This window comes from Haematobia irritans, chromosome 3 (genome assembly GCF_050003625.1).
Source record: "Haematobia irritans isolate KBUSLIRL chromosome 3, ASM5000362v1, whole genome shotgun sequence".
NCBI classification, from domain to species: domain Eukaryota; kingdom Metazoa; phylum Arthropoda; class Insecta; order Diptera; family Muscidae; genus Haematobia; species Haematobia irritans.
In genome coordinates this window covers 214223047-214251006 of record NC_134399.1, presented here as the reverse complement: position 1 = coordinate 214251006, position 27960 = coordinate 214223047, and the positions used below count along the sequence as shown (strand labels likewise).

The 27960-nt window shown below is 29.2% G+C and overlaps 1 protein-coding gene across 2 annotated transcripts in view; it reads left to right on the top strand.

Annotated features, from left to right (window-relative positions):
- The window catches only part of Grip (Glutamate receptor interacting protein), a 186548-nt gene that overhangs the window by 109519 nt on the left and 49069 nt on the right, over positions 1-27960 (top strand). The window contains exon 2 of one of the 2 annotated variants that reach the window (XM_075302745.1): positions 4431-4553. The exons of the other annotated variant lie outside the window; for it this stretch is intronic. Within the exon in view, the coding sequence (XP_075158860.1) occupies positions 4431-4553 (123 nt within the window). The remainder of the gene's footprint in view (positions 1-4430; positions 4554-27960) is intronic. 2 annotated transcript variants of the gene reach the window in all.

Below are 27960 nucleotides of genomic sequence, written 5' to 3'. Positions count from 1 at the left end.
TTAAAACTTGTACCAAATTCTATGAAATTAAGTTTGTTAAATTTAGAACATCATATCACAATTTCAAAAAATATATTTTTTTCGGAAAATCTTCTTGTTCTGTGTAAACTTAAACCAAAATTGAAAGAAAATTGAAGTTTTGCCCGAAAATTAAGAAAACCTAAAAATTGGACAATAATTAATTTTTACCAGAAATAAAAAAAATGTTGGTAAAAGATTTGTGTAGTGTAAAAATATCTCTATACTCCGTGCTCTACTACAATAAAATTGTTTATTTGTAAACAAAGACTTATGTTTTTCGATTCGCAAAAAATATGTTGCCTTGGTGTTACCCTACTTTTTTCCTCATTGAATTTTCGACCAAATGATAGCGTCATTCCAAAGTTATTGTTAATTCCTAATATTGTGAGAGATACAGGATCCAAAATCTATCACAGTGTCCTTCATATTTTGCTATCAATTTCGAGAATGTTGCACTTTTTTCCCAATCGAAATCGCTATTAGTTTACGTAATAAAATTTTGAAATTTATTTTGAAAAAATTTAATGAGAATTTTGAATAAAACGCTATGCAGATGTTTTTTTACAATTTATTATATATTTTTTTTGAAGAATGGAAATCTAAAATATGGAATACAATTAAACGTGACGAGTCTTCTTGGATCCACTGTGCAGAGTTAAAACAAACCGAAAAAAATAACATAAAATTGTGCTAAAACTTTTTGGTTTTATTATTTTTAATGGAAATAAAAAGAATGCATTTTACCATGCAAATTGGTGAAAAAAAAACAAAAGTCGACAAATGCCAGGCAGCAGGCATATGACGGACAACTGTGTCCATGCGCTTGCATTTTAGTCCGATTTTTTTGGCTTTAGAAGCCGCAATTTTTACCCGAAAATCTTGAAAATTGATATCTAGAGGTATTTTAGTTGGTTGATTTGTAGTTGGTAGAATTCTACCAAAAATGGTGGATTTTTTACTGTTTGGTAGATTGGTAGAATTCTTGATGTTTTGGTAGATTTTGCAATATTCCTCTCCAAAACTTTTCTATAGAAATAAAATTTTGACAAAATTTTCTATAGAAATAAAATGTTGACAACATTTTAGGTAGAAATAAATTTTTTGACAAAATTTTCTATATAAATAAAATTTTGGAAAATTTTTCTATAGAAATAAAATTTTGGCCATTTTTTTTAGAAATAAAATTTTGGCAAAATTTCTATAGAAATAAAATTTTGTTAAAGTTTCACTAGAAATAACATTTTTGACAAAATTTTCTTTAGAAATAAAATTTTGGCAAAATTTCAATAGAAATAAAATTTTGAGAAAATTTTCTATAGAAATAAAATTTTGAGAAAATTTTCTATAGAAATAAAATTTTGACAAAATTTTCTATAGAAATACAATTTTAACAAAATTTTCTATTTTGACAAAATTGTCTGTAGAAATATAATTTTGGCACCATTGCTTTAGAAATAAAATTTTGCAAAATTTCTATAGAAATAAAATTTTGCCAACATTTTCTATAGAAATAAAATTTTGGCAAAATTTTCTATATAAATAAAATTTTGACAACATTTTCTATATAAATAAAATTTTTGGCAACATTTTCTATAGAAATAAAATTTTGATAAATTTTCTGTAGAAATAAAATTTAGGCAAAATTTTCTATAGATATAAAATTTTGACGAAATTTTCTATAGAAATAAATTTTTGACAAAATTTTCTATTGAAATAAAATTTTGACAAAATTTTCTATAGAAATAAAATTTTAGCAAAATTTTCTATGGAAATAAAATTTTGACAAAATTTTCTGTAGAAATATAATTTTGGCACAGTTGCTTTAGAAATAAAATTTTGGCAAAATTTTCTATATAAATAAAATGTTACCAACATTTTCTATAGAAATAAAATTTTGGCAAAATTTTCTATAGAAATAAAATTTTGGCAAAATTTCTATAGAAAGAAAATTTTGAAAAAATTTTCTATAGAAATAAAATTTTGGGAAAATTTCTATAGAAATAAAATTTTGAAAATTTTTCTGTAGAAATAAAATTTTGGCACAATTACTATAGAAATAAAATTTTGGATTTTTTTTTTAGAAATAAAATTTTGACAAAATTTCCAAAATAAAATTTTGGAAAAAAATTTCCAGAGAAATAAAATTTTGATAAATTTTCTGTAGAAATAAAATTTAGGCAAAATTTTCTATATATATAAAATTTTGACAAAATGTTCTATAGAAATAAAATTTTGACAAAATGTTCTATAGAAATAAAATTTTGACAAAATTTTCTATAGAAATAAAATTTTGACAAAATTTTCTATAGACATAAAATTTTGACAAAATTTTCTATAGAAATAAAATTATGACAAAATTTTCTATAGAAATAAAATTTAGGCAAAATTTTCTATAGAAATAAAATTTTGGCAAAATTTCTATAGGAAGAAAATTTTCACAAAATTTCTATAGGAAGAAAATTTTGACAAAATTTTCTATAGAAATAAAATTTTGACAAAATTTTCTATAGAAATAAAATTTTGGCAAAATTTCTATAGAAATAAAATGTTGTGATTGAGCAGCACTCAGTGATAAGCACCATTGTGTTATCACAATGGACTGAATAGTCTAAGTGTGCCTGACATATCGGGCTGCCACTATACCTAAACTAACCTAGCTTCAACAATTCTTTGTGACCGTTTCGTGTTAACCATTGCATCACGGTGGCTCCGTATTCCTTAGCTGCTGTGTTTAATCGATATCGAACTTTGGTAGATTGATCCAAATTTGTGGAGGATAATTTTATCGAAGATCTATTCACTTATATTGCTTGAACAGGTCGACCTTTAGAGCCTAACTGTTAATCGTTAGCGGATTTGAAATTTCTGTAGAACCCGTCGACTGAGCCCAGAAAATGACAACCAAGTGGATAATATCACATTTCTTTATATTGAGGCTTGTTGTACCACCATGCCAGGGTGGTAATAGGTACTAGGTGCATGTTATGGTGGCAGTGAGATTAAAAGTATTCCGATTAATAAAATCGTATTTTGAGCTCAACGACGACTAGAGGCTAATTGGCAACAATAGAGATTTCGTTTATTTGCTGATTTTACATCAGTTTTTTGTTTACAAAAAGCAAAAGTAAACATTGGAGCATTTTTTAGTTTACACTGAATATTAAATTTTAACATTCAACTGTTGAACTGTTTCTTTTAATTAACCTTAAGATTGGAGCAAACAATTGAGTTCCAATAGTTTTTAACCAACATAAAGGCCTTCAGCTGAAATCTACTTTGAGGAGATTACGAACATAGTGTGAACGTAGTGTTAGATGATTCCCTAGAATCCTGAATAAATCTTTGGCAATATTTTTGGGTTTTCCCATTTTATGCTTTAAAACATCCAATTCACCCTCCCCCTTTTTTATATAAACCATTTAACAAAATTAGAATAACATAATTTACCAAATGATTAGACTTTGTTGTGGCTACCATTCGTCATAACGTTAACTATATGGCGTTTAAAATCCCCTTTTTAACACCTCATAAAATCGGGAATATTCCAAGAGAAACAAACAAACAAAAAATCTTTGTTGGCAGCGGTGGTTTACGTGGCATAACAAACAGACATGGAATGAACATAAAAAACAAACAATTTTTATGGCTCATGGTAATCAAATGGTGAATGCTGTAAAATTATGCCATAAAAAATGGCTTCATTCTCGGTCATGGGAATCTAACAATAACACCATTTTAGAATAACTCCATTAAAATGCAGAAAACAATGGGTTCACTGGTAGCATGAAATTTTGGTCACGACCATAAAAAAGGATATCATAAAAAATATGATTTTTAATATTTTAATTATATAAATATTTGTTGGAAAATTATACAGAGTAAAAAGAAAATGAACAATCGGGGGGAAAATGAACTATATCCAATGTTGAGTTTTTCGAAATATCTAAAATGAGAAAAAATTTTATTTTTTTATTTAAAAAAAAAAAAATTAGTCTATTTAATAAAAAAAAAAAATAATAAATATTAGTTTATTTTTTTTTAATCACTATAACAATAAATTTTTTGCGGTGTATATTGTTTATAGTCCATTCCACCGTTAGAGGAAACAAGTTGACCCATATTCACTTTGCATTTGTGATATTTCTTTTTGTACAATTTCCATATTGTTTAGATATTTTTAATCGTATATATGTTATACGTAGCCATATTGATTTTATTTCATTATTGTTTGTAATTTTGTATAATTAATTTTAGTATTTCATTTAAGCCCCTTGTATATCTCCTTGTATTGTTTTAGCCTTGTATTGTATTCATTTAATATTCATTTTATTCATGTTTTCTCTTTGTGTTCTCTGTGTGTTTCTTTTTATGTTGCATTTTCTACCATCCATCCATCCCTCGGAATGCAGTCGATCGTGCCATGAGTCCAGCCCAATCGGAAGATTCCGGCCTGGCACCTGATAGGGGCACCACATATGCCACAATCACATTGCCACGTGATAATACCACAAATATGGGAATAACTTTAGCAGGTGAGTCTTAAATTTGGGTTAATTAAAAAAAGTGTTAAGATGGTCCTGCAAGAAATTTTTGAAAAATTTGGAAGTAAGCAAAATGCTTAAATTAGTCAATATTATTCAGGCTGGTTTTTGACTGATCTAAGATAAGATAGATGTATAAAAACACATAAGTTATGTCTAGAGATTTGCCTAAAATGTTTACAAAATTTCCTATAGAATTAACATTTTGGCAAAATAGAAATAAAAATAAAATTTTCACAAAATTTTCTATAAAAATAAAATGTTGACAAAATATTCTATAGAAATGAAATTTTGACAAAATTCCCATAAAAATAAAATTTTGACAAAATTTTCAATAGAAATCAAATTTTGACATCATTTTTTATGGAAATAAAATTTTGATAACATTTTCTATAGATATACAGTTTAGACAAAATTTTCCATACAAATAAAATTTTGACAAAATTTTCTATAGTAATAACATTTTGGCAAAATTTTCTACAAAAATAAAATTTTTACAAAAGTTTCTATAGAATTACAATTTTGACAAAATTTTCCATTGAAATAAAATTTTGACAACATTTTCTATAGAATTACAATTTTGACAAAATTTTCTATAGAAGTAAAATTTTGAGAAAATTTTCTATAGAAATAAAATTTTGAGAAAATTTTCTATAGAAATAAAATTTTGACAAGATTTTCTATAGTAATAACATTTTGGCAAAATTTTCTACAGAAATAAAATTTTTACAAAATTGTCTATAGAATTACAATTTTGACAAAATTTTCTATAGAATTACAATTTTGACAAAATTTTCCATAGAAATAAAATTTTGACAAAATTTTCTATAAAAATAAAATTCTCACAAAATTTCTATAGAAATAAATTTTTACAAAAATTTCTATAGAAATAAAATTTGGCAAAATTTCTATTGAAATAAAATTTTAACAAAATTTCCTATAGAAATAGAATTTTAACAAAATTTTCTATAGAAATAAAATGTTTGACAAATTTTTCTATAAAAATAAAATTCTAACAAAATTTCCATAGAAATAAAATTCTAACAAAATTTCCTAAAAAAATAAATAGTTGACAAAATTTTCAATAGAAATAAAATTTTTACACAATTTTCTATAGATTACAATTTTGACAAAATTTTCCATAGAAATAAAATTTTGACTACATTTTCTATAAAAATAAAATTCTGACAAAATTTCCATAGAAATAAAATTTTAACACAATTTCCTACAGAAATAAAATTTTAACAAAATTTCCTATGGAAATAAATATTTAAAAAAAATTTCTATAGAATTACAATTTTGACAAAACTTTCTATAAAAATAAACTTTTGACCAATTTTCTATAGAAATAAAATTTTGGCAAAAATTTCCATAGAAATAAAATTTTGACAAAATTTCCTATAGAAATAAAATTTTAACAAAATTTCCTATGGAAATAAATATTTAAAAAAATTTTCTATAGAATTACAATTTTGACAAAACTTTCTATAAAAATAAACTTTTGACAAATTCTCTATAGAAATAAAATTTTGGCAAAATTTTTCATAGAAATAAAATTTTGACAAAATTTCCTATAGAAATAAAATTTTAACAAAATTTCCTATGGAAATAAATATTTAAAAAAATTTTCTATAGAAATTAAATTTGTACAAAAGTTTCTATAGAATTACAATTTTGACAAAACTTTCTATAAAAATAAACTTTTGACAAATTTTCTATAGAAATAAAATTTAGGCAAAATTTCCTACAGAAAGAAAATTGTGACAAACGTTTTTACACGAATAAAAATTTGACACCATTTTCTATAGAAATACAATTTTGACAAAATTTTCTAAAGAAATAAAATTTTGAGAAAAGTTTCTATAGAAATAAAATTTTGAGAAAATTTTCAATAGAAATAAAATTTTGAGAAAATTGTCTACAGAAATAAAATTTTGAGAAAATTTTCTATAGAAATAAAAATTGTAGGAAATTTTCAATAGGAATAAAATTGTGGCAAAATTTTCTATAAAAACAAAATTTTGAGAAATTTTCTATAGAAATAAAGTTTTGATATAATTTTCTATGGAAATAAAATTTTGATAAAATTTTCTATAGAAACAAAATTTTGATAAAATTTTCTATAGAAATAAATTTTAGACAAAATTTTCTACAGAAATAAAATTTTAAGAAAGTTTTCTATAGAAATAGAATTTTGACAAGATTTTCTATAGAAATAAAATTTTTACAAATATTCTACAGAAATAAAATTTTCACAAAATTTTCGTAGAAGTAAAATTTTCTATAGAAATAAAAATTTGAGGAAATTTTCTATAGAAATAAAATTTTGACAAAAATTTTTATAGCAATAAAAGTTTGAAAAAAAATTCTATAAAATAAATTTTAACAAATTTTTCTATAGAAGGAAAATTTTGAAAAAAATTTTTGACAAAATTTTTTATAGAAATAAAATATTGCCAAAAAAATTTATAGAAATACAATTTTGACACAATTTTTTATAGCAATAAAATTTTAAGAAATTTTTCTATAGAAATAAAATTTTGACAAGATTTTCTATAGAAATAAAATTTTTACAAAATTTGCTACAGAAATAACATTTTCACAAAATTTTCTATAGAAGTAAAGTTTTGACAACATTTTCTATAGATATAAAAATTTGAGGAAATTTTCTTTAAAATAAAATTTTGACAAAAATTTTTATAGCAATAAAATTTTGAAAAAAATTTCTATAGAAATAAAATTTTAACAAAATTTTCTATAGAAGGAAAATTTTGAAACAAATTTTTATAGATATAATTTTTTGACAAAAATATATTAAATATTGACAAAAAAAAAACTATAGAAATCAAATCTTGACAAAATTTTCTATAGAAATAAAATTTTGACAAAATTTTCTATAGAAATAAAATTTTGACAAAATTTTTTATAGCAATAAAATGTTGACAAAATTTTCTATAGAAATAAAATTTTGACAAAATTTTCTATAGAAATAATTTTCTATAGAATTTTCTATAGAAATAAATTAGGCAGTAGCCGACTATCAAACCCTTTTTCGGGAGGTTCAAGTGTAGTTCACTTTGGGTTGAGTGAATTACCCGAATTTATTCTGATAATTGGTTGATAGTTTTGCTGCAAGTAGAGGATGCTGATGAGGAATGTGGTAATTCCGAAACAGCTGTACATCCAACCATCTTGCAGTCTATAGGGCTTTGCCCAAATAAATTTGACAAGCATAACTTTCCTCTGTTGGTTAAGCTACACTTGTAGTTTAGTCAATGCATGGCTTTAAGCTGAGATCAAAAAAACAACAGTAACGATAGAAATAAAATTTTGACAACATTTTCCAAGATTTTTTTGTTTGGTAGTTTTTTGATAGAATTTTCTCCAAATTTTGGTAGATGATTTTCGGCTCGAGTGGCAACCGTGCTTAGCGATATATATTATTAGAAGTATAGAAAAATTTTATTCATTTTTACAAGTTTTCGACGTAAAAGGAAAATGTGGCTAATTTGGCCATTTAGACCTAAATCCGAATATGTTTAGGTTGAGGGATGCTGTTATAAAAAAAAACTACATGTTTTAATAAGTTTGTTACTAAAAATTTTTTTAATTTTTTATAATTTAAATATTTGAAAAACAAAACAAAAAATCGAAAATAACAATGCCAATACTTATGTGTGTCACTGTATAATTTTTTGTCCAATAGTTGTTGTAAATTTTGATTCCTCTAAAATAACGGATGTAATCGGTACCTAAACTATAATTTTGAGCGCTCTTTTAAAATCTTAAACCAATGTTTTGAAGCGGTTAATTATGTATGACGCCTGAAAATATGCAAAAAAAAATTGTTGTAGTAGGTATACCTACCCCTTTCCCCGTTTTGAGAATTTTTCCCCAAAACGGGGATATTTTTTAGTGGATGGGGATGACAGTTTTGAGTTGTGGATTTGGTGGGGAATTCCCTGAAATTTAGGGATTTTTGTGTGGAATTTTCGAAATCTCTTCAGTATCCTGGATATGCGCTTTGAATTCTGCATTTTTTTTTTTGTACTGCCATAATAAAAATTTCACAATTTTTCCGACAATACCAGTATAGTACGGTATGGTTGATGCTTTTTTTGTGGGGAATTTTAATTTAAATTGGGGATTTTTGGTGATGAAAGAGTCCCAATTTGGGGACAAGAGCCAGGAAAATACTGGCAACACTGCTGTTAATTTCAAGCATTGATTTTAGATGAATTCAAGATGATTGAGTTTATGTAGATTTAAAGCGATTTCCTAACTTCAAAGAACTCATAAAATTTGTATTTTTATTGTCATTATAAAAAGTGTGCCACTTTTTCAAAATTTGTATGCAACCTTTTATTGCGAATTTTTTTACAGTATTTTCTGAAAACTTCGTTGATCTCAAATTTCATTTCCCAGAAAAGAAATTAATTTTTTTGCTCGCACATCAACCATGATTAATGGATTTCCTCATCGAATCAAACAAATCGTCAAACAATATCTAATGACAATTAATTTGCACATTTGACACGGTAGATAAAATCAAATTAGCTCAAAGTAATAATGGTGACAAATCCATTTAAACAAAATTTTTGCAACACTATGCCAAAACCACAACCAAAGTGATTTCATAGACCGAGAGACCGCTTTCCATAAATTCGCTATTCATTTGGATGACTTTTATGGTTGTCGTTTTGTATCGTTTGTGAGTTTTTTCACTTTTTTTATTTTTTCATTTTTATGTGTATTAAATCAAAAGAATTTCATCTATTTTCGTTGTTAATTAATGCGTATTTCCTTTGAATTGTAAATTAAATCATCATCAACGTCGTCGTCATCGTCGTCGTTGTGTTTGCCGTCATAGAGCCTCATGGTAAATCAATATGCGACAACGACGAGTGAATTGTGAGTTCCATTTTGGCTCACTTTTTGAAATGCTTCATTAAACAAAATTATAACAAATTTATAGGAAAAACACACACTCTAATGACTGTTTTGTATTCGTGTGAAATGCAAATGAAAGTAATTAAAATTAATTTATTACCCCAAAAATAATAAGGATAGATTTGTTTAATTCCTAGAAACATTTTTGTAATCCTCTAATAAATAATTTGAAAAAATATATATAAATTAATTTCATTGTATGTTTTCTATATTAAAAAAATATTTTTTAACACATTTATCAATTTACCTTAGAATATTGCACAGGTTACATTTTTCCACATTGTGTGAGTTATGGCGATTTTTACCTCTTAGGCATTAAATTTACATATCCAATGTGAATGGCTCAAATGGAAATGTAAATATTTATAAAGACAACATAAATATTTTCACTTTTCTTCTACACTTTGTTTCATACTATTTTTTACCCTGATTTGTTTGAAATGTTTATGTTTCGTTCGATATGATATTGAAGGATGGAAGTCCGAAATTTTATTATTTGCCAATTTTCTCCATGAAATTCCGAACTAAAAGTACACAGAAAAACAAGTCCGACCTTAAACTGATGATAAAAAATGAAATTTTTTTTGGTGCACAAAGGGATGCGACAAATATCGAGTATATCGGTCCATGGTGGTATAGCCCCATATAGACCGATCGCCCGAATTAATTTTCTTTCTTATTCTATTTTAATTTTTATCCGATTTACTTGAAATTTAGACCCAGAAACAGGTGAGTGAGCCCGATTTGACTTTTTTGAGAAAATGTTAATGTTTTTATACCCTAAACCACATAGTGGTTAGGGTATAATAAGTTTGATCTGCCAAAAAATGTGCCTACCAGAAATATTGATTTTAGACCTCATAAAATATATACCGATCGACTCAGAATCACCTCCAGAGTCGATCTAGCGCTTGGTGTCCGTCTGTCCATGTATTTGTTGTTCACAGGATTCCGGTCGCAATTATTAACCGATTTTGAGGGCATTTGGTACAGGGAGTTTTTTGGGCACAAGAACGAACGCTGTTGAATTTGGAAGAAATCGGATCAAATTTAGATATAGCTCCCATATATATGTATCGCCCGATTTCGACAATCGACGGGGTCACGTTGCGCTTTTTTTCAAATGGATCGTCACCAAATTTGGCAGAAAATAATCTTTTTCATCGCCCTTCAAGTCTGCAAAATTTCATCCAAATCGGTTCAGATTTAGATATAGCTATCATATATATGTATTGCCCGATTTTCCCAAATTTGTCCACAAAACCTCTATTTATCAACCGATCTTACTCAAAGTTGGCTAAATATAATCTTCCATAGCACTAACTATATGTGCAAAAAATCATCTAAATCGGTTCAGATTTAGCTATAGCTCCCATATATATGTACCGCCCGATTTTCCGAAATTTGGCCATAGAACCCTTATTTATCAACCGATCTTACTCAAAGTTGGCTAAATGTAATCTTCTATAGATAGCACTAACTATATGTACAAAAATCATCGAAATCGGCTCAGATTTAGATATAGCTCCCATATATATGTACCGCCCCATTTTCCCAATTTGGCCATAGAACCCTTATTTATTAACCGATCTTACTCAAAGTTTGCTAGATCCAGTCCCATATAGTACTAACGGTATGTGCAAAATTTCATCGAAATCGGTTCTGATGTAGATATAGCTCCCATATGTGTATCACCCGATTTTGAAAAATTCGGCCCTAATAACCTTATGTTTGACCATACAGGCCTCATTTCTTAACTGATCTTACTCACATCTTGCACAAGGTAACCTTTTGTGATATTAATCAAACCCGCAAAATATTATGCAAATTGGTTCAGATTTAGATATAGCTTCCATATATATACATCGCTCGATTTTCCCAAATTTGACCATAGTACTCTTATTTATTAATCAATGTTACTCAAATTTCAAATTTTGATGTACTAGCCGATCGTACTTATACGTAGCTCTTACATAAGAATATTGCTCGATTTTTACAAATTTGTATTTATTACCCACACTAATTTAACGATTTTCTCTTTTTCAATAATGGGCTCAATATTAGTGGCATACTAACTCCGTAGGTGCAATATCAACACAGCCAGTGTTGCTAGAAGTAGGGGAAATTCTCTATATGTAGGGGTTTTCTAATATTTAGCGTCTTGTAGGGACGTAGGGCCACAATGTAGGAACATTTTCACTCAACACAATTTGTAATAATTTTTACATTTTGGTGGCTCTAGAGGAGGAAATTAGAAGTCGGCAAGGCTTGATCTTCAACAATGTGTGGTAAACTTTATGCCTGTAGAAAATTTTGTCAACATTTTATTTCTATAGAAAATTTTGTCAAAATTGTATTTCTATAGAAATTTTTTTCAAAATATTATTTCTATAAAAAAATTTTCTCAAAATTTTATTTCTATGAATTTTTTCTCAAAATTTTATTATACCCTGCGCCACACTGTGCAACAGTGTTAGTGCATATATTTAGTTAGTGCATGTATTTGCAACACCCAGAAGGAGACGAGATAGACACATGTTGTCTTTGGCAAAAATGCTCTGGGTGGGCTCCTGAGTCGATATAGCCATGTCCGTCTGTCCGTGAACACATTTTTATAATCAAAGTAATTTGGCACAAGTATGTGTTTCGGCTCAGAATAGAACCCTATTGATTTTGGAAGAAATCGGTTCCGATTTAGTTAAGCTCCCATATATACCTTTCGCCCGATATGGACTTATATGGCCCCAGAAGCCAGAGTTTTAACCTAATTTTGCACAAGAAGAACAATTAGTACTATAGTCAAGTGTGCAAAATTTTAGTGAAATCGGTTCAGATTTATATATATATATATATATATATATATATATATATATATATATATATATATATATATATATATATATATATATATATATATATATATATATATATATATATATATATATATATATATATATATATATATATATATATATATATATATATATATATATATATATATATATATATATATATCTTTCGCCCGATATGGACTGATACGGTCCCAGAAGCCAGAGTTTTACCCCAATTTGGTTGAAATTTTGCACTAGAAGTACAATTGTGACAAATTTTATTTGCCATATATAGGTTTCACCCGATTTACACTCATATGACCACAGAGGCCAATTTTTAATTCCAATTTACTTGAAATTTTGCACAGGGAGTAGAATTACCATTGTTGCTATGCGTGCCAAATTTGGTTGAAATCGGTTCAGATTTAGATATATCTCCCATATATAGCTTTCGCCAGATTTACACTCATATGACCACAGAGGCCAATTTTTAATTCCGATTTACTTGAAATTTTGCACAGGGAGTAGAATTAGCATTGTTGCTATGCGTGCCAAATTTGGTTGAAATCGGTTCAGATTTAGATATATCTCCCATATATAGCTTTCGCCCGATTTACACTCATATGACCACAGAGCCCCATTTTTAACTCCGATTTAATTGAAATTTTGCACAGGGAGTAGAATTAGCATTGTTGCTATGCGTGCCAAATTTGGTTGAAATCGGTTCAGAGTTAGATATAGCTCCCATATATATGTTTTTCTGATTCTGCACCCAGAGAAGGAATATGATCACCTCAAACATGTTTTATGAGCAAAATGTTATTTTTGGGTGGTGACCATGTAACATGGTTTTCGCAACCATGTTATTTTATCGGAAATCATGTATCTGATTTCGGCAAGCAGGTTATATTTGACGAGAAAATAACATTTTAGTGACAAACATGTTACATGGTCACCATACAAAAATAACATTTTGCTCTTGAAACATGTTTGAGATGATCATATTCCTTCTCTACGTGTGATTTCAAAATACCAACATTTTCCTTGTAAAATCGCTACTGCTTAGTCGAAAAATTGGAAATATGACTCCAATTTTCCTAAACTTCTAATACATATATAACGAGCGATAAATCATAAATAAACTTTTGCGAAGTTTCCTTAAAATTGCTTCAGATTTAAATGTTTCCCATATTTTTTACTAACATAGTGTGCCACCCTAGTGCATTAGCCGACTTAAATTTTGAATCTATAGATTTTGTAGAAGTCTATAAAATTCTGTCCAGATCGAGTGATATTTAAATGTATATATTTGGGACAAACCTTTATATATAGCCCCCAATACATTTGACGGATGTAATATGGTATCGAAAATTTAGATCTACAAAGTGGTGCAGGGTATAATATAGTCGGCCCTGCCCGACTTTAGACTTTCCTTACTTGTTTCCTTTAGTTTCAAAGGCGTTTTTTTTTCTGGGTAATCAATAAAATCGATCGCCTTACGCAATTGTTTTTGATGTAGCCATTCATTTGCTTTATATCAATTAAAACAAATGACAGCTGTCAAATGTTGTTTATCTTTTGAAAAGAAGAGGAAATCTTCTATAACAGTATTCGAAATGAGAGAGAGAGAGGCAGATGATGAGACGCATATACACAAACGTATGTCTATCTAGTCAATGATTTTGCAAGTATTTCCTATTTCGAATGAAAAATTGTGAAAAATATTAACTTTTGGTATTATCTCTACTAACCCACGTTGATTCTCAGCCCTCAATATATTCCAAATCATCCGATAGGCATATCGTCTTTCGCTACAAAAACATAAAATTAAGAAATACGTTAATGTAAGTTTTTGGTCATTTTTGCGTTTATGTTCTAGATTTCCAAAAAAAAAAACAATTTTTGGCTTGTCTCCTTCAATTTGTTATTAAGTTTGTTTTTTTTTTCTAAATATGTTTTTGGCTCTTTAAAACCAAAATTTGGACAAATTTCAAATAAAATTGAGGCCACACATACGGTTTCCATTCAACCCTTTCACATCAGTGAATCTTCTATTCAAACATAATTTTTGACACTTCCGTCAATGGTGTTTTTGTCAAAAACAAAATGTTGTACTTCTCAGCATGGATTTCCGCTTTAGTTTAAACAATTTTGAGACTGGTTGGTTGGCGGCAGGCCGAAGTGTTTTTCATTGTGAACAAAATGTTTTGTATTGAATTTTCCATGTAATCCCTCCCCTACCCACATAGCCCCCTTCGAGTTTTTCAATAGTATCGTTTTTTTTTTGTTCGTTACGTATGATTTCATGACGCAATAGCGCGTGTCTAGAGTTTTTCCTGTTTCCTCTAAAAAAAAACATGATGAAGAAAAATGTGTTTGTCTCCCCAATTTTAAGGCATTTATGTATTTATTGTAATAAAATTTTTGTTTCAATAACAAAAAAAAAAAAAAAATACATATGGAATTATGGAAAAATTATAATGCACTTGTTCGTTTTTACGATATTCAAGAGAATCCATTTCAAGTGCATTGCAATAATGGGCTTGATAATTTTGATGTTTCATTTGACCTACCTTCGTGACCCTGAATTTTGTTTGATAATTTCAAGTGTCTTTTATAAATTTTTCAACCTTCAAAATTTATATCTTAATTTTTTTTCGTAATGGTGATATTGAATAACAATAAAATATACATAAATTTTTAAGTGTAGATATTTTATTTCGGTTATAGTAATTTTTCTATCACAATAGCATTTTAATATTTTTCAATTGGTTGGATTTTGGGAAACAAATTAATTCCTTTGGTTTATATAACAATGCCACGCGGTGTTGTAGATTAATACTTTTCCAGCCAAACAAAGTTTGTCCAAAAGAGCAAATGAAATCTTCTTATTTGTCCCATAACGAATTTTACATGGGTTTCTCATAACAATAGTACATCCCATCAAATGAAAACTGTTCTTTTTGGATTTGGAAGTGTTGTAAAATTGGCGCAGAAGCCAAGCAAAACAAGCACACAAAAATTGTTTTTTCTGATTCAATCACCAAATTAATTGATCCAATTAATTTTTTAATTGAAATGTCTTCAATCACGAAAATGATAGTATCAATCACAGTTTTAATTGGGCATAGAAAAAAATCTTGATTAAAAAATTAATTGATATTTTTTTAGCAAATTTTGTTAATTGATTCAATTAAAAATTTAATTGATGTTGATTGCAAAACTCAATTAATTTATTCATTAAAAAAGGATTAACAAATGATTGTTTGAATTACATTTTTAATTAAAAATTAAAAAAAATCAGCACTTTTTTATACCCACCACCATAAAAGTTTGTCATTCCGTTTGTAACACATCGAAATATCGATTTCCGACTATATAAAGTATATATATTCTTGATCAGGGAGAAATTCTAAGACGATATAAGCATGTCCGTCTGTCTGTCTGTTGTAATCACGCTACAGTCTTCTTCCCGAAATTTGGCACAGATTCGTTTTTTGTTTGCAGGCAGGTCAAGTTCGAAGATGGGCCAAGTTTTGATATAGTCCCCATATAAACCGACCTCCCGTTTTTGGGTCTTGGGCCTATAAAAACCGTAGTTTTTTATCAGATTTGCCTGAAATTGGAAATCTAGAGGTATTTTGGGACCATAAAGAGGTGTGTCGAAAATGGTCTCTATCGGTCCATGTTTTGGTGTAGCCCCCATATAGACCGATCTCCCGATTTTGCTTCTTAGGCGCCTAGAAACAGTATTTTCTATCCGATTTGTCTGAAATTGAAAATCTAGAGGTATTTTAGGACCATAAGGAGGTGTATCGAAAATGGTTCGTATCGGTCCATGTTTTGATATAGCCACCATATAGACCGATCTCCCGATTTTGCTTCTTATGCGTCTAGAAACTATATTTACCATCCGATTTGCCTGAAATTGGAAAATTTGGGACTATAAAGAGGTGTGTCGTGTGGGGGCTATACCAAAACATGTCGGTCCATGTTTTGGTATAGCCCCCATATAGACCGATCTCCCGATTTTGCTTCTTAGACGCCTAGAAACAGTATTTTCTATCCGATTTGTCTGAAATTGAAAATCTAGAGGTATTTTAGGACCATAAGGAGGTGTATCGAAAATGGTTCGTATCGGTCCATGTTTTGATATAGCCACCATATAGACCGATCTCCTGATTTTGCTTCTTGGGCTTCTAGAAACTATATATTCCATCCGATTTACCTGAAAGTCTTGAGCTTCTATAAACTGTATTTATTACCCGATTTGCCTGAAATTCGACATCTAGAGGTATTTTTGGACCACAAATAAGTGTGCCGAAATTGAAGTATATCGGTCCAGTTTTTGGTATAACCCCCATATAGACTGATCTCTCGATTTTTACTTCTTGGGCGTCTAGAGACTATATTTTCCAGCCGATTTGTTTGAAATTGAAAATCTGAAGGTATTTTAAGATCACAAATATGTGAGTAGGAAATGGTGCCTATCGGTCCATGCTTATTTCTTGGGCTTCTAGTTTTTATCCGATTTGCTGGAAATTAGAAATCTTTAACGAAATTTTAGACAAACGAAATTTCTTTTTCTTATAAAGTGTTTTCGTTTATTCAACGATTGTCTCTAAAATTTGTGTCAAAAGAAAACTTTGCTTGTCTAAAATTACGTTTCTCAAAAAAGAAAACACTTCTTTCAGGGTATAGCAGGCGCACTGATCATGAAAATTGCTTCAAACTGAAAGTAAAAGTACCAGATTTTACTCATCGTATTTAAATAAATGCGGACAAATCTACAGATTTAAGATTTTAAATCAAGGCGTAATTTCAACATATACACGATATGTTTATATTTTCTCTAAAACTCAAACAAAATTGGTTCTCATAAATCCAGAATCTTATCTGGTCTTCATAGGTAGAATCTTTAAAGTTTGTCTTCAGGAGCTGGCTCGTTTGGGAGAAGGTTTGTCATCAAACCCCCTACAATTCTATATATTATCAAGTAACCCACTACGACGAAGAGTTTTCATAGTAAACTATTATACTTGATTCATGGTGGTGGGTATTTAAAATTCGGCCCGGCCGAATTTACTGCTGTATATACTTGTTTTTAACTGGATTAGTCTTCCGAATTTGATTAAAAAGTTAATTGTATCAATTAATTTTTTAATTAAAAACATTAAAATTTTGAATAATTGACTTAATTAACATAATGTTTCTATCATGATTAAAAAGCTAATTGTATCAATTAACTTATTAATTGAAAAATTTTTCAACTTCAATTAACTTTTAAATTGAAAAATTTTTGGTGATATTTTTTTCTGTGAGAGCTTCCAAAAAAGTAGTTTGGATCCCCAATTTGTGATCCGTAAATAGCGCAAACTTGGATCATCCCCAAAGAATTCTACATTCGCTTGTCACAGAACGGAAGTACTCCATTTTTGGATACTTTGCATTACTTCAGAAGTTATACCTTGGAAGTTCATTTGGATGAAGAAATTTAAAAGACTAAGAAACAAAAATTTTTTTCCAATTTCACTTTTTATTTTTATATCCTCCACCATAGGATGGGGGGGGGGGGGGTATATTAACTTTGTCATTCCGTTTGTAACACATCGAAATATTGCTCTAACACCCCATAAAGTGTATATATTCTGGGTCGTGGTGAAATTCTGAGTCGATCTAAGCATGTCCGTCCGTCCGTCCGTCCGTCTGTTGAAATCACGCTAACTTCCGAACGAAACAAGCTATAGACCTGAAACTTGGCACAAATAGTTGTTATTGATGTAGGTCGGTTGGTATTGCAAATGGGCCCTATCCGTCCACTTTTACGTATAGCCCCCATATAAACGGACCCCAGATTTACCTTGCGGAGTCTGTAAGTGTAGCATTTTTCATCCGATCTGGCTGAAATTTGGTACATGGTGTTGGTATATGGGCTCTAACAACCCTGCAAAAATTAGTCCACATCGTCAATAATTATATATAGCCCCGATGTAAACCGATCCCCAGATTTGGCTTGCGGATCCTCTAATAGAAGCAAATTTCATCAGATCTGGCTGAAATTTGGTACATATGTGTAAGTATAAGGTCTCTAATAACCAGGCAAAAATAGGTTTTTGTGTAACTATATGGTCTCTACTGACCATGCAAAAATTAGTCCATATCGGTCCACAATTATATATAGCCCCCATATAAACTGGTCTCATCATTTGGCCTCCGGAGCCTTTTAGAGAAGCAAAATTCATCCGATCCGATTGAAACTTGGTACGCGGTGTTATCATATGGTCTTTAACAACCTTTTAAAACTAGGTCCATATCGGTCTATAGTTATATATAGCCCCCAGATAAATCGATGTCCAATCACACATAAAATTGGTCCATATCTGTTCATAATTGTATATAACCCCATGTAAAGCGACCCCCATATTTCAATTCCCTGCTCTCTAATTACCGTGCAAAAGTTCATATCGGTTCGTAATTACTTCTAGACTTACTTGTACCCTTCCATGGTGAAGGGTATATAGGATTCGACCTTATCTTTGTTTCAAATAGGTTATAAACAGACTAAGAATTAATAAATTGCAAATTATTTAAACTTTTCGAAAAAAAAATCTAAATCTTTTCTAGCAAAATTGCGAATTTGGAGGGTATATAGGATTCGGACTAGCACAATGTACCAAATTTAAAAAGGATCGGATGTTTGCTCCTCCAAGAGGCTCCGGAGATCATATACGTACCAAATTTCAACGGGATCGAATGAATTTTGTTCCTCCTAGAGGCTCCAGAGGTCAATTGTGGGGATCGGTTTATATGGACCCATAAGGATAAATTTTCGCATGGTTGTTAGGGACCATATACTAACAGCACATACTAAATTTCAACCAGATCGGATGAAATTTGCTCTTCCAAGATGCTCCAGGGTTCAAATCTGGGGATCGGTTTATATGGTGGAAATATATAATTATGGACCCATATAGATAAATTTTTGCATGGTTGTTAGAGACCACACTGAAAAACCAATGAACCTACCAGGAAGAAAAATTTTGGTTAATTTTAGAAAATTTCGATTGTTTTTAGAAAATTTTAAGTAAACATTATTGCAAACGCTAGAATCACGCCGATATCACAAAAGTTTTAAAATTGAAGTTCAAAATTTCAAGAATGTCTTTAGTGCCATACGAGGAGCTTTTTGGCAAGTAGTAGTAGTAGTTCTTCTTTATTGAATTCATTACAATACATTACATTTTTTGTTATTACAATTTGAAAAATTTAAAAAGTATGCCATAAAGAAGTGCAAAACATATTGTTTGTAACGACAATGCTACATGGTAACGTCTGTCTTTAAATTTAATATATAATATATCTTAGTTATATTCTGATATCAAAAATTTTCTGTATCTTAGAGTGTATTTAAGATAAAGAGCTAATTTATTCCAGTGTTCAACTTCTTGACCATCCAAAATATCAATTACTTCTCTATCTGAAAGCAATGACTTTCCAAAAATGCTAACTCTGTTTTCATTCATTACAGGACAACGTCCAATTAGGTGATTAATGTTCTCCAATTCATTTAGATTACAAAGCTTGCATTTTCTGTCTTCTTCTGTTGCACCAAATTTATTAGCATTTAAGCTTATTACACCGGCTCTGGCCTTTAGTATTATTGAAACGCAGTCTTGTGAATATGTCTCGTTCATATAATATTGTGCTCGGTTGTGATTGAGATGCCGATATATTCTCGATTGGCTAGATTCCTTCTGTTGTAAATATGTGTTATGAGACTGTTCTTTGGTTTTTGCCAGCAAATTTCTACTGAATCGTTTCCATTCATTGTACGTAATATTTTGACCTGGCCATTCAACGCCCATTCTAGCAGCATGTAGTTTTATTTCCTTAACCCAAAATAATTCCCTTTGCAAAAGCAGTTTAGTGAACTTATTTGGAAGTCTACTATCGTTATATAAATATAAAGTTTTTCCGATATATGAAAGATGTAGACCTAATGTGTATTGGTGACCATCGTCTACACCTGTTTCCAACATGAGGGCATAATTTGGAGTATGACTTGGTAGTTCTAATACTTTTTTAAGAAAATATCTCAACAAGGAGTTAACTTCTTCAAATTGACTGAATCCCCACACTTGGGCCGCATAAGATTGTACTGATCTACATACTGCTAAGTAGATATTCCATTTCATCCTCAATTGCACTTCTCTTTTTCCCAAGAAATTCCTCCATGTACAATTTATGGCATTTTTTGATTGATTATTTCTATTTTCGATATGTTGCCTGAAACTCAATTTTGGTGTAAGTATTACTCCTAAGTAGTTATATTTGTTTGTTATTTTAACTTCAGTTCCTTTATATATCCATTTTTCATCTCTGCGGAGTGCTCCACCATTTCGGAAAACCATTATCTCAGACTTTGTTGTATTTACCTCTAAGTTCCACATTTCGCAATACTGCTCTAAATTATTTATCATCATCTGCATAATTTTCACATCATCCGCCAGTATCACTATATCATCTGCATAGAGTAACAATCGTATAGTGTGACCCTCTATTGTTATTCCTCCACCTAGCATTTCATGCAGGTCATTTATGTAAAGTGCGAAGAGCAACGGAGAAAGAAGACACCCTTGTTTAACTCCTGCTTTTGTTTGAAAATATTCTGAAATTTCATCTCCAGTCCACACCGCAGAAATTGTGTTACTATATATATTTTTGATTACCTGCACGAACTTAGATGAGATGCCTATTGCGTGTAATTTGTATATTAGAGCTGATCTGGAAATTTTGTCGAACGCTGCTTTAAAGTCGACGAAGAACGCATAAACTTTTCTTTTTTCTGCTAGCTTGATATTAACTATAGCTGCCAAATTATATATATTATCAGCAGTAGAGTAATTTCGTCGAAATCCAGCCTGGTACTCCAGTAGAACTTGAAACTTCTCAGTCCATTTGCATAATCTATCATTTAGTATTCCCATCATTGTTTTAGCTATACAATTCATAAATTATATCCCCCTATAGTTTTGTGGTTGATTAATATCTCCCTTTTTATGGATAGGGAATATGATTGTTTTGCAAAAAGCTTCTTCAATAGATCCTCCATTTAGGATACAATTATAAGATTTAACTAATAACTCATGAAATAAATCTGAAGCATTTGCAATATATTCGTAAGGGATTCGATCCTCTCCTGGCGCTTTATTTGCTTTCACATTATCCAGTACTTTTCTCAATTCCCTCACCGTAATTGGTGCGTCCAAATCTTCATCTATGTTTAACATAGGTGCATATAATATTGGTTCAACAATTCGGCTAGGGTTTAACAGGTTTTCAAAATAGGATTTGAACTCGACTGCATCAATATGACTGCTTATTTTGAAGCTTTGTCCACGAAGTTCACGAGCAAGTTTCCACCAGCTTTTACTATCATTAATGAAATTTAGTCTCACAATCAGTCCGTTATAGTAGCTCGTTTTGGCCCTTCTACATGCATCTTTATATTCACTCAAAGCGTTCAGGTAATTTGTTTTATCCTGTGGATAGTTCGACCTACGGAAGTTTTTGAGTAAATCAAAGCTTTTATTTCGTGCTTTGTTACAGTTTCCATTGTACCATGGTTGCTTAGCCTGGAAGTCGACTGCATGAGGTTGCGTTGTGGTTGCGGATCGTTTGATAATTTTGCTGAGATCAGCTATTTTCGGTTCTGAATTGTCGCTCAAAATTTCATGTAGAGCTCGGTCTAATCTTAATTTGTATCTTTGCTTCATGGAATCTCGCCAAAAGAGTTTTGGTAAAAGGTTTAACTTCTTTGTGTGTCCTTCTGTTACCAGAGTTAACTTCAACAAAATTGGCAAATGGTCTGACCAGGATTTCAAATCGACCTGAAATGATTGTACATAAGGCAATAAGTCCTGTGAGATAGTGCAAATGTCATTTACAGAGTTTCCGATCGAGCTTATATATGTGAACTCTCCATCTACATCACCTCTAGTCACTCCGTTTAATATGAACAAATTATGGTTTGAACACAGTTCTATTAGTTTCTTGCCTTTTGCATTTAAAATTTTATCTTTAGAATGCCTAAAACAACAGCCAGCTGAGAACATCTCAAAGTCAATTTCATTAATTTCTTGGTTTATTTCGCCGATCCTAGCATTGAGATCCCCAATTACTATTGGTTGTTCCAAGTTCACGCTTTCGAAAAGGTTTTGAACAGAAATAAAATCCTCTTCCCAAGTGCAGGGCTTTAGATACAGTGGTAATAAGGTGAATGAAGTTTCTATTGTTTTAAATTCGAAATAGGTTATATTATTTTCCACTTTCTTTTCATAAGTAATACCCAGTTTTTTAATTTGGGTGTTTATCCCTACTAGAACTCCGCCGCTTCTTCTTCCAAATCTTTGTGTTCTAATTGCAGGTTCATTGTGTAAGACAAAACCAGGGAAATATTTTTTTAAGGATTCAAACTTATCAAGTGACAAATGAGTTTCGATTAAGATAAATACATCCATTTTATTAATATAATTGAAAAAAGATGGGTAAATTAGTTTGTTTTCAAGACCATTTATATTAAATGACGTAATGGTAATATGTTCAATTTTTGCATCTTTTCCAGGTAGATTGCGAGAAGCAATTAGTTTTTTGAATTTATTTCTTTTAAAATAGTGCTAAAAACAAGAGGAACTTCTCTAATCTTCTCTCCATAAATCCTAGCCAGTTCATCTATAGCTTGAAATTTACCGCACATTAAAATGCCATCTTGATTCCACCTAAACCACTTGTTATTGACTTTTAGGTTATCATCCTTAACTAAAACTGTGTGCTCCTTAGCAATATTAATTAGTTTATGTTTTAAGTGCAACATACATCTTTTCTTAATTTGCTTAGATGGTGCCAAATTTTTCTCCACAGTTATGTTGGAACCAGCTAGTTTTTTAATATTTTTAAAAACATTATTTCGCGATTCCAAGGAATCGAAGTTTACCACTGCTGTCATCTTTCCGTTTCTATCTCCAACTTTATACACCGACTTTAAATTTGGGTTAGGAATTTCCATCTTATTTTTCAAAAGATCCATAACTTCTTTAAATGGTTTGTTCGAAGAGTTCAACCCTCTTATGAAAATCTTGCATGAATCTATTTGATTTTCTAACCAGATTATATCTGCTCTGTTCCTACTACATTCTTGTTTTAACATATTGATTTCTTCCTTTAAACAAACATTTTCAGTTTTAAGAGTATTAATTTCCTGGCTAACGGACATTATTTGCGTCTTCAGATCATCTATATCTGATTTCGTTGCAAGATTTTTCAATTTATCGTCCAAATTATTATTTATAGTTTCCTTGATAATTGAAATTAAATCATTAGGATCCATAGCTCCAGGCATCCTCAACGATTGTGGGGTGTTTGGAGATTTGTGTAATATTCTTATTTTTGGTGACGGCTCTTGAGTATTATTGCCTGAATTTAGTGGCATGTCTTTGACGGTTTGATGGTAACCCTTTTTTCTTTTTTAGCTTGGCGCCACCTATCTTTCGTATGTGTCGACTTCAACTTCTGACTACCATACACTATTTTGGCAAGTAAACCCGATCAGTTAGTTTGCTCAATTTGGAATGGAATATGGTTATAGAAGGGAGCCACCGTGGTGCAGTGGTTAGCATGGCCGCCTTGCATATGCAAGGTCGTGAGTTCGATTCCTGCTTGGACCGAACACCAAAAAGTTTTTCAGCAGTGGATTATCCCACCTCAGTAATGCTGGTGACATTTCTGAGTGTTTCAAAGCTTCTCTAAGTAGTTTCACTGCAATGTGGAACGCCGTTCGGATTCGGCTATTGTCATTGAGCTTAACATGGAATCGGTCAGCACTCAGTGATAAGAGAGAAGTTCACCAATGTGGTATCACAATGGACTGATAGTCTAAGTGAGCCAGATACAACGGGCTGCCACCTAACCTAGTGCCATACAAAGTTCAAGATGGGCTCATTATTGGTAAAATTTACAAATTTTAAAAAATTCTGAACTATTTTGTGCGATACACGAATTTAGTTAATCTTTATACTTCATTTGTGTATACTTTTTTCCTCGGTTTTAGTTAATTTAACTAACGTACGCAAAAAAAAATATATTAAAGTCATAGACACTTTCATAAAACGTAATTATTTCATGAACTAAAAGAGAGTTAAATAGGCTTTAGTGGAATATAGGGATCACTTTTTTTTGAGTGCATATACTAACACCACATACTAAATTTCAACCGCACTCAAAAAAAGTTTATTTGGATCCAAAGATTTTGACGTTTCTTTAAGGATTTTGGTATTGATTCCGACCCAAAGATGCGAGTTCCTTAAAATAAGGAAATTTTTTTTGCGACCAATCTAGCTTTAAATTGGATACAGATCTCATTTATCGAAGTTTCATTCTATTTTTCCGGTATATTAATAAAGCTATTCACGTACAAACAAATGCCACTTTAAAAATCGAAATTATGACGGATACTTTAAAGTAAAAAATATTTTCTTAATTCCAAAAAAATTTTAAACAAAAGATGCAAAACTCTTCAAAATAATTCTTAGTCTATATTTGAAGCGTTTTTATCATAAATCTAAAGATTCAATAGTTCAGTTAATTTAATGACGATTTTTTTTTAAATCAAAAATGTGTTTCTTTACTTTAAGGAAATTTTATTTATTTATTTATTTCAGTCTTTGGATTTGCATTACAATCCTTACAGACTAAGCTTATTACTAAAAATATATAATATCTAATGATTTACAAAAATCAAATAATGTAGAAGAAAAATCCAACCTAAAATTTGAGATCCGATTAAATTCCTTTAAAGCACGCACAATTGGTTCATTATATGAATAGTTGCTACGATGAATTGGAATGAAGAGTAGGTTTTGACGACGCAAATTATGGCAGGGAATATTAAATTGTATTAATTCAAGCAAATCTGGAGCATCTATGATACCATTAACTATTAATTGTGCCTTAATTTAAAGATATGCAACTTTAAGGAAGGGACGAAATTTTTTTCAAATGTGTGTTCTAAATTTAATGACAAAAATTTTTGAAGCAAAGATTATAAACTTTCTTTTAATTAAAATTTTTCCTTAATAGTGTGTAAATTCCGCATCCTAAATTGAGGTTGCGTAATCTTAAATATCACGTAAATATTTTTTTCAGTGCAAACTATTTGCTTCCAAGTAGATTTTTTTTTTGAGTGTACAGAAAACATGTAAGCAATGTTTCGTTAGTACTTGTAATCGTAAATGTTGGATGAGGATTTCAAGTTGATTTTTATGGCACAAAATTCATGTTGTCTGTGTTCAACAACATGATTTTGACATCAAATTTGTTGTCTTAAAAATTTTTCGTTTTTTTTTATTACATGATGTAGTACGTTATGCTTTTAAAAGTCCTTCTGAAAATCTTTCTTTGTTCACAAGGGATAAAAAGATGTATGAAAAAATATTTTATTGTGGCATTGTGTAAATATGACTACAAAAAAAAGATATCATCTAAAAATGGTTTTAAACACTTAATTAGAGAAGAAAATTCAACATTAATAACTTTATAATATTTTACTAATATTCCAAAATATAATTCCATACAAATCTAGTAGGTAGAAAATACTAAATCATATAAGAATTCATTACCCCAATTCCTTCAAAAAAATCTACATTGTGGTAACCCCTTCTCAAATATTGGACACTCGACTTCCTTGCCTTTTGAAAATCTAATCCATGTGTGCAACATTGTTTTTCTATTCCGAAATGTCACCATAAATCATTAAAGATCATCATAAAAAAAGTATTTTTCCCCTCCAAATCTTGAGTACAAATCAAATCTTGATAATCTTAATTGTGTGCTATGCTTTTTCACTACTCAATAAAAAAACGAAAATAAAATATAAAAATGCTGTTTTAAATAAAACAAAATGAATAAAACAGACTTAGATTTATTACTACAAAATAAAATACATATTAAAAATTGGAATATATAATCAAATTTCGGCAAATGTAAAAAGAGTTGAGAAATTTTATTCAATAAATTACTTATGTCAGAAAATTATTATACATATATATAGACTTCCTTTATTGTCTATGATAAAAGATATACTGAAGGTAATATGCAGGAAAAAAAGTAAACAGTTTTATAGAAAAACAAAATCAAACATTTAAATGAATTATACTTCACTTTCAACAATATGTTAAAACAAGGATACGGCCATTTTCATGTAGCTCCGTTAGGCTTTAACTGCCAGTTAACAGAAAGTAAATTGCATATATCATGTCTCAGGTTAACTTTAACTGAAAAATTTCCAGCATTTAAGTTCCTAACTGGCCTATAGAATATAAAGGCAAGATGACAGCTTCGTCCATAATACGGTTTAAAAGTTGGTTAGTTAACGGAACACTAACGGAGCTTTATGAAATTGGGGGTTAGTATACTTTTTAACTACAATTTACGAAATTTCACCCTCTCATATAAATTTTTTTTATTTTATATAGAAAATTTTGTCAACATTTGATTTTTATAGAAAACATTGTAAAAATTTTATTTCGGTAGAAAATTTTGTCAAAATTTTATTTTTATAGAAAATTTTGCCAAAATTATTTATTTCTATAGAAAATTTTACCAAAAGTTAATTTATTATAGAAAATTTTGTCAACATTTTGTTTTTATACCAAAATTTTATTTTTATAGAAAATTTTGCCAAAATTATTTTTCGATAGAAAATTTTATAAAAATTTTATTTCTATAGAAATTGTTATTTTTATAGAAAATTTTGTCAACATTTTATTTTTTTAGAAAATTTTGTCAAAAATTAATTTTTTATAGAAAATTGTGCTAAAATTTTATTTCTACAGAAAATTTTGTCAAAATTTTATTTTTTTATAGAAAATTTTATCAACATATTGTAGAAAACATTGTAAAAATTGTATTTTTATAGAAAATTTTGCCAACATTTTTTTTCTATAGAAAATTTTGCCAATTTTTTTTTCTATAGAAAATTTTGCCAAAATTTTTTTTCTATAGAAAATTTTATAAAAATTTTATTTCTATAGAAATTGTTATTTTTATAGAAAATTTTGTAAAAATTTTATTTTTATAGAAAATTTCTAAATTTTATTTTTATAGAACATTTTGTCAAAATTTTATTTCTAAAGAAAATTTTATCAAAATTTTATTCCTATAGAAAATTTTGTCAAAATTTTATTTTTATAGAACCTTTTGTCAAAATTTTTTTTCTGTAAAGAGTTTTGTCAATTTTTTTTTTTTTTTTGTAGAAAATTTTCCCAAAATTTTATTTCTATAGAACATTTTGCCAAAATTTTATTTCTAAAGAATTTTTTATTTTTATAGAAAATTTTGTCAAAAATTTATTTTTATAGAAAATTTTGTTAAAATTTTATTTTTATAGAAAATTTTGTCAATATTTTTTTTTATAGAAAAGTTTGTGAAATTTTTATTTCGGTAGAAAATTTTTCCAAAATATTTATTTTTATAGAACATTTTGCCAAAATTTTATTTCTATCGAAAATTTTGCCAAAATTATTTATTTCTATAGAAAATTTTGTCAAAATTTTATTTTTTAA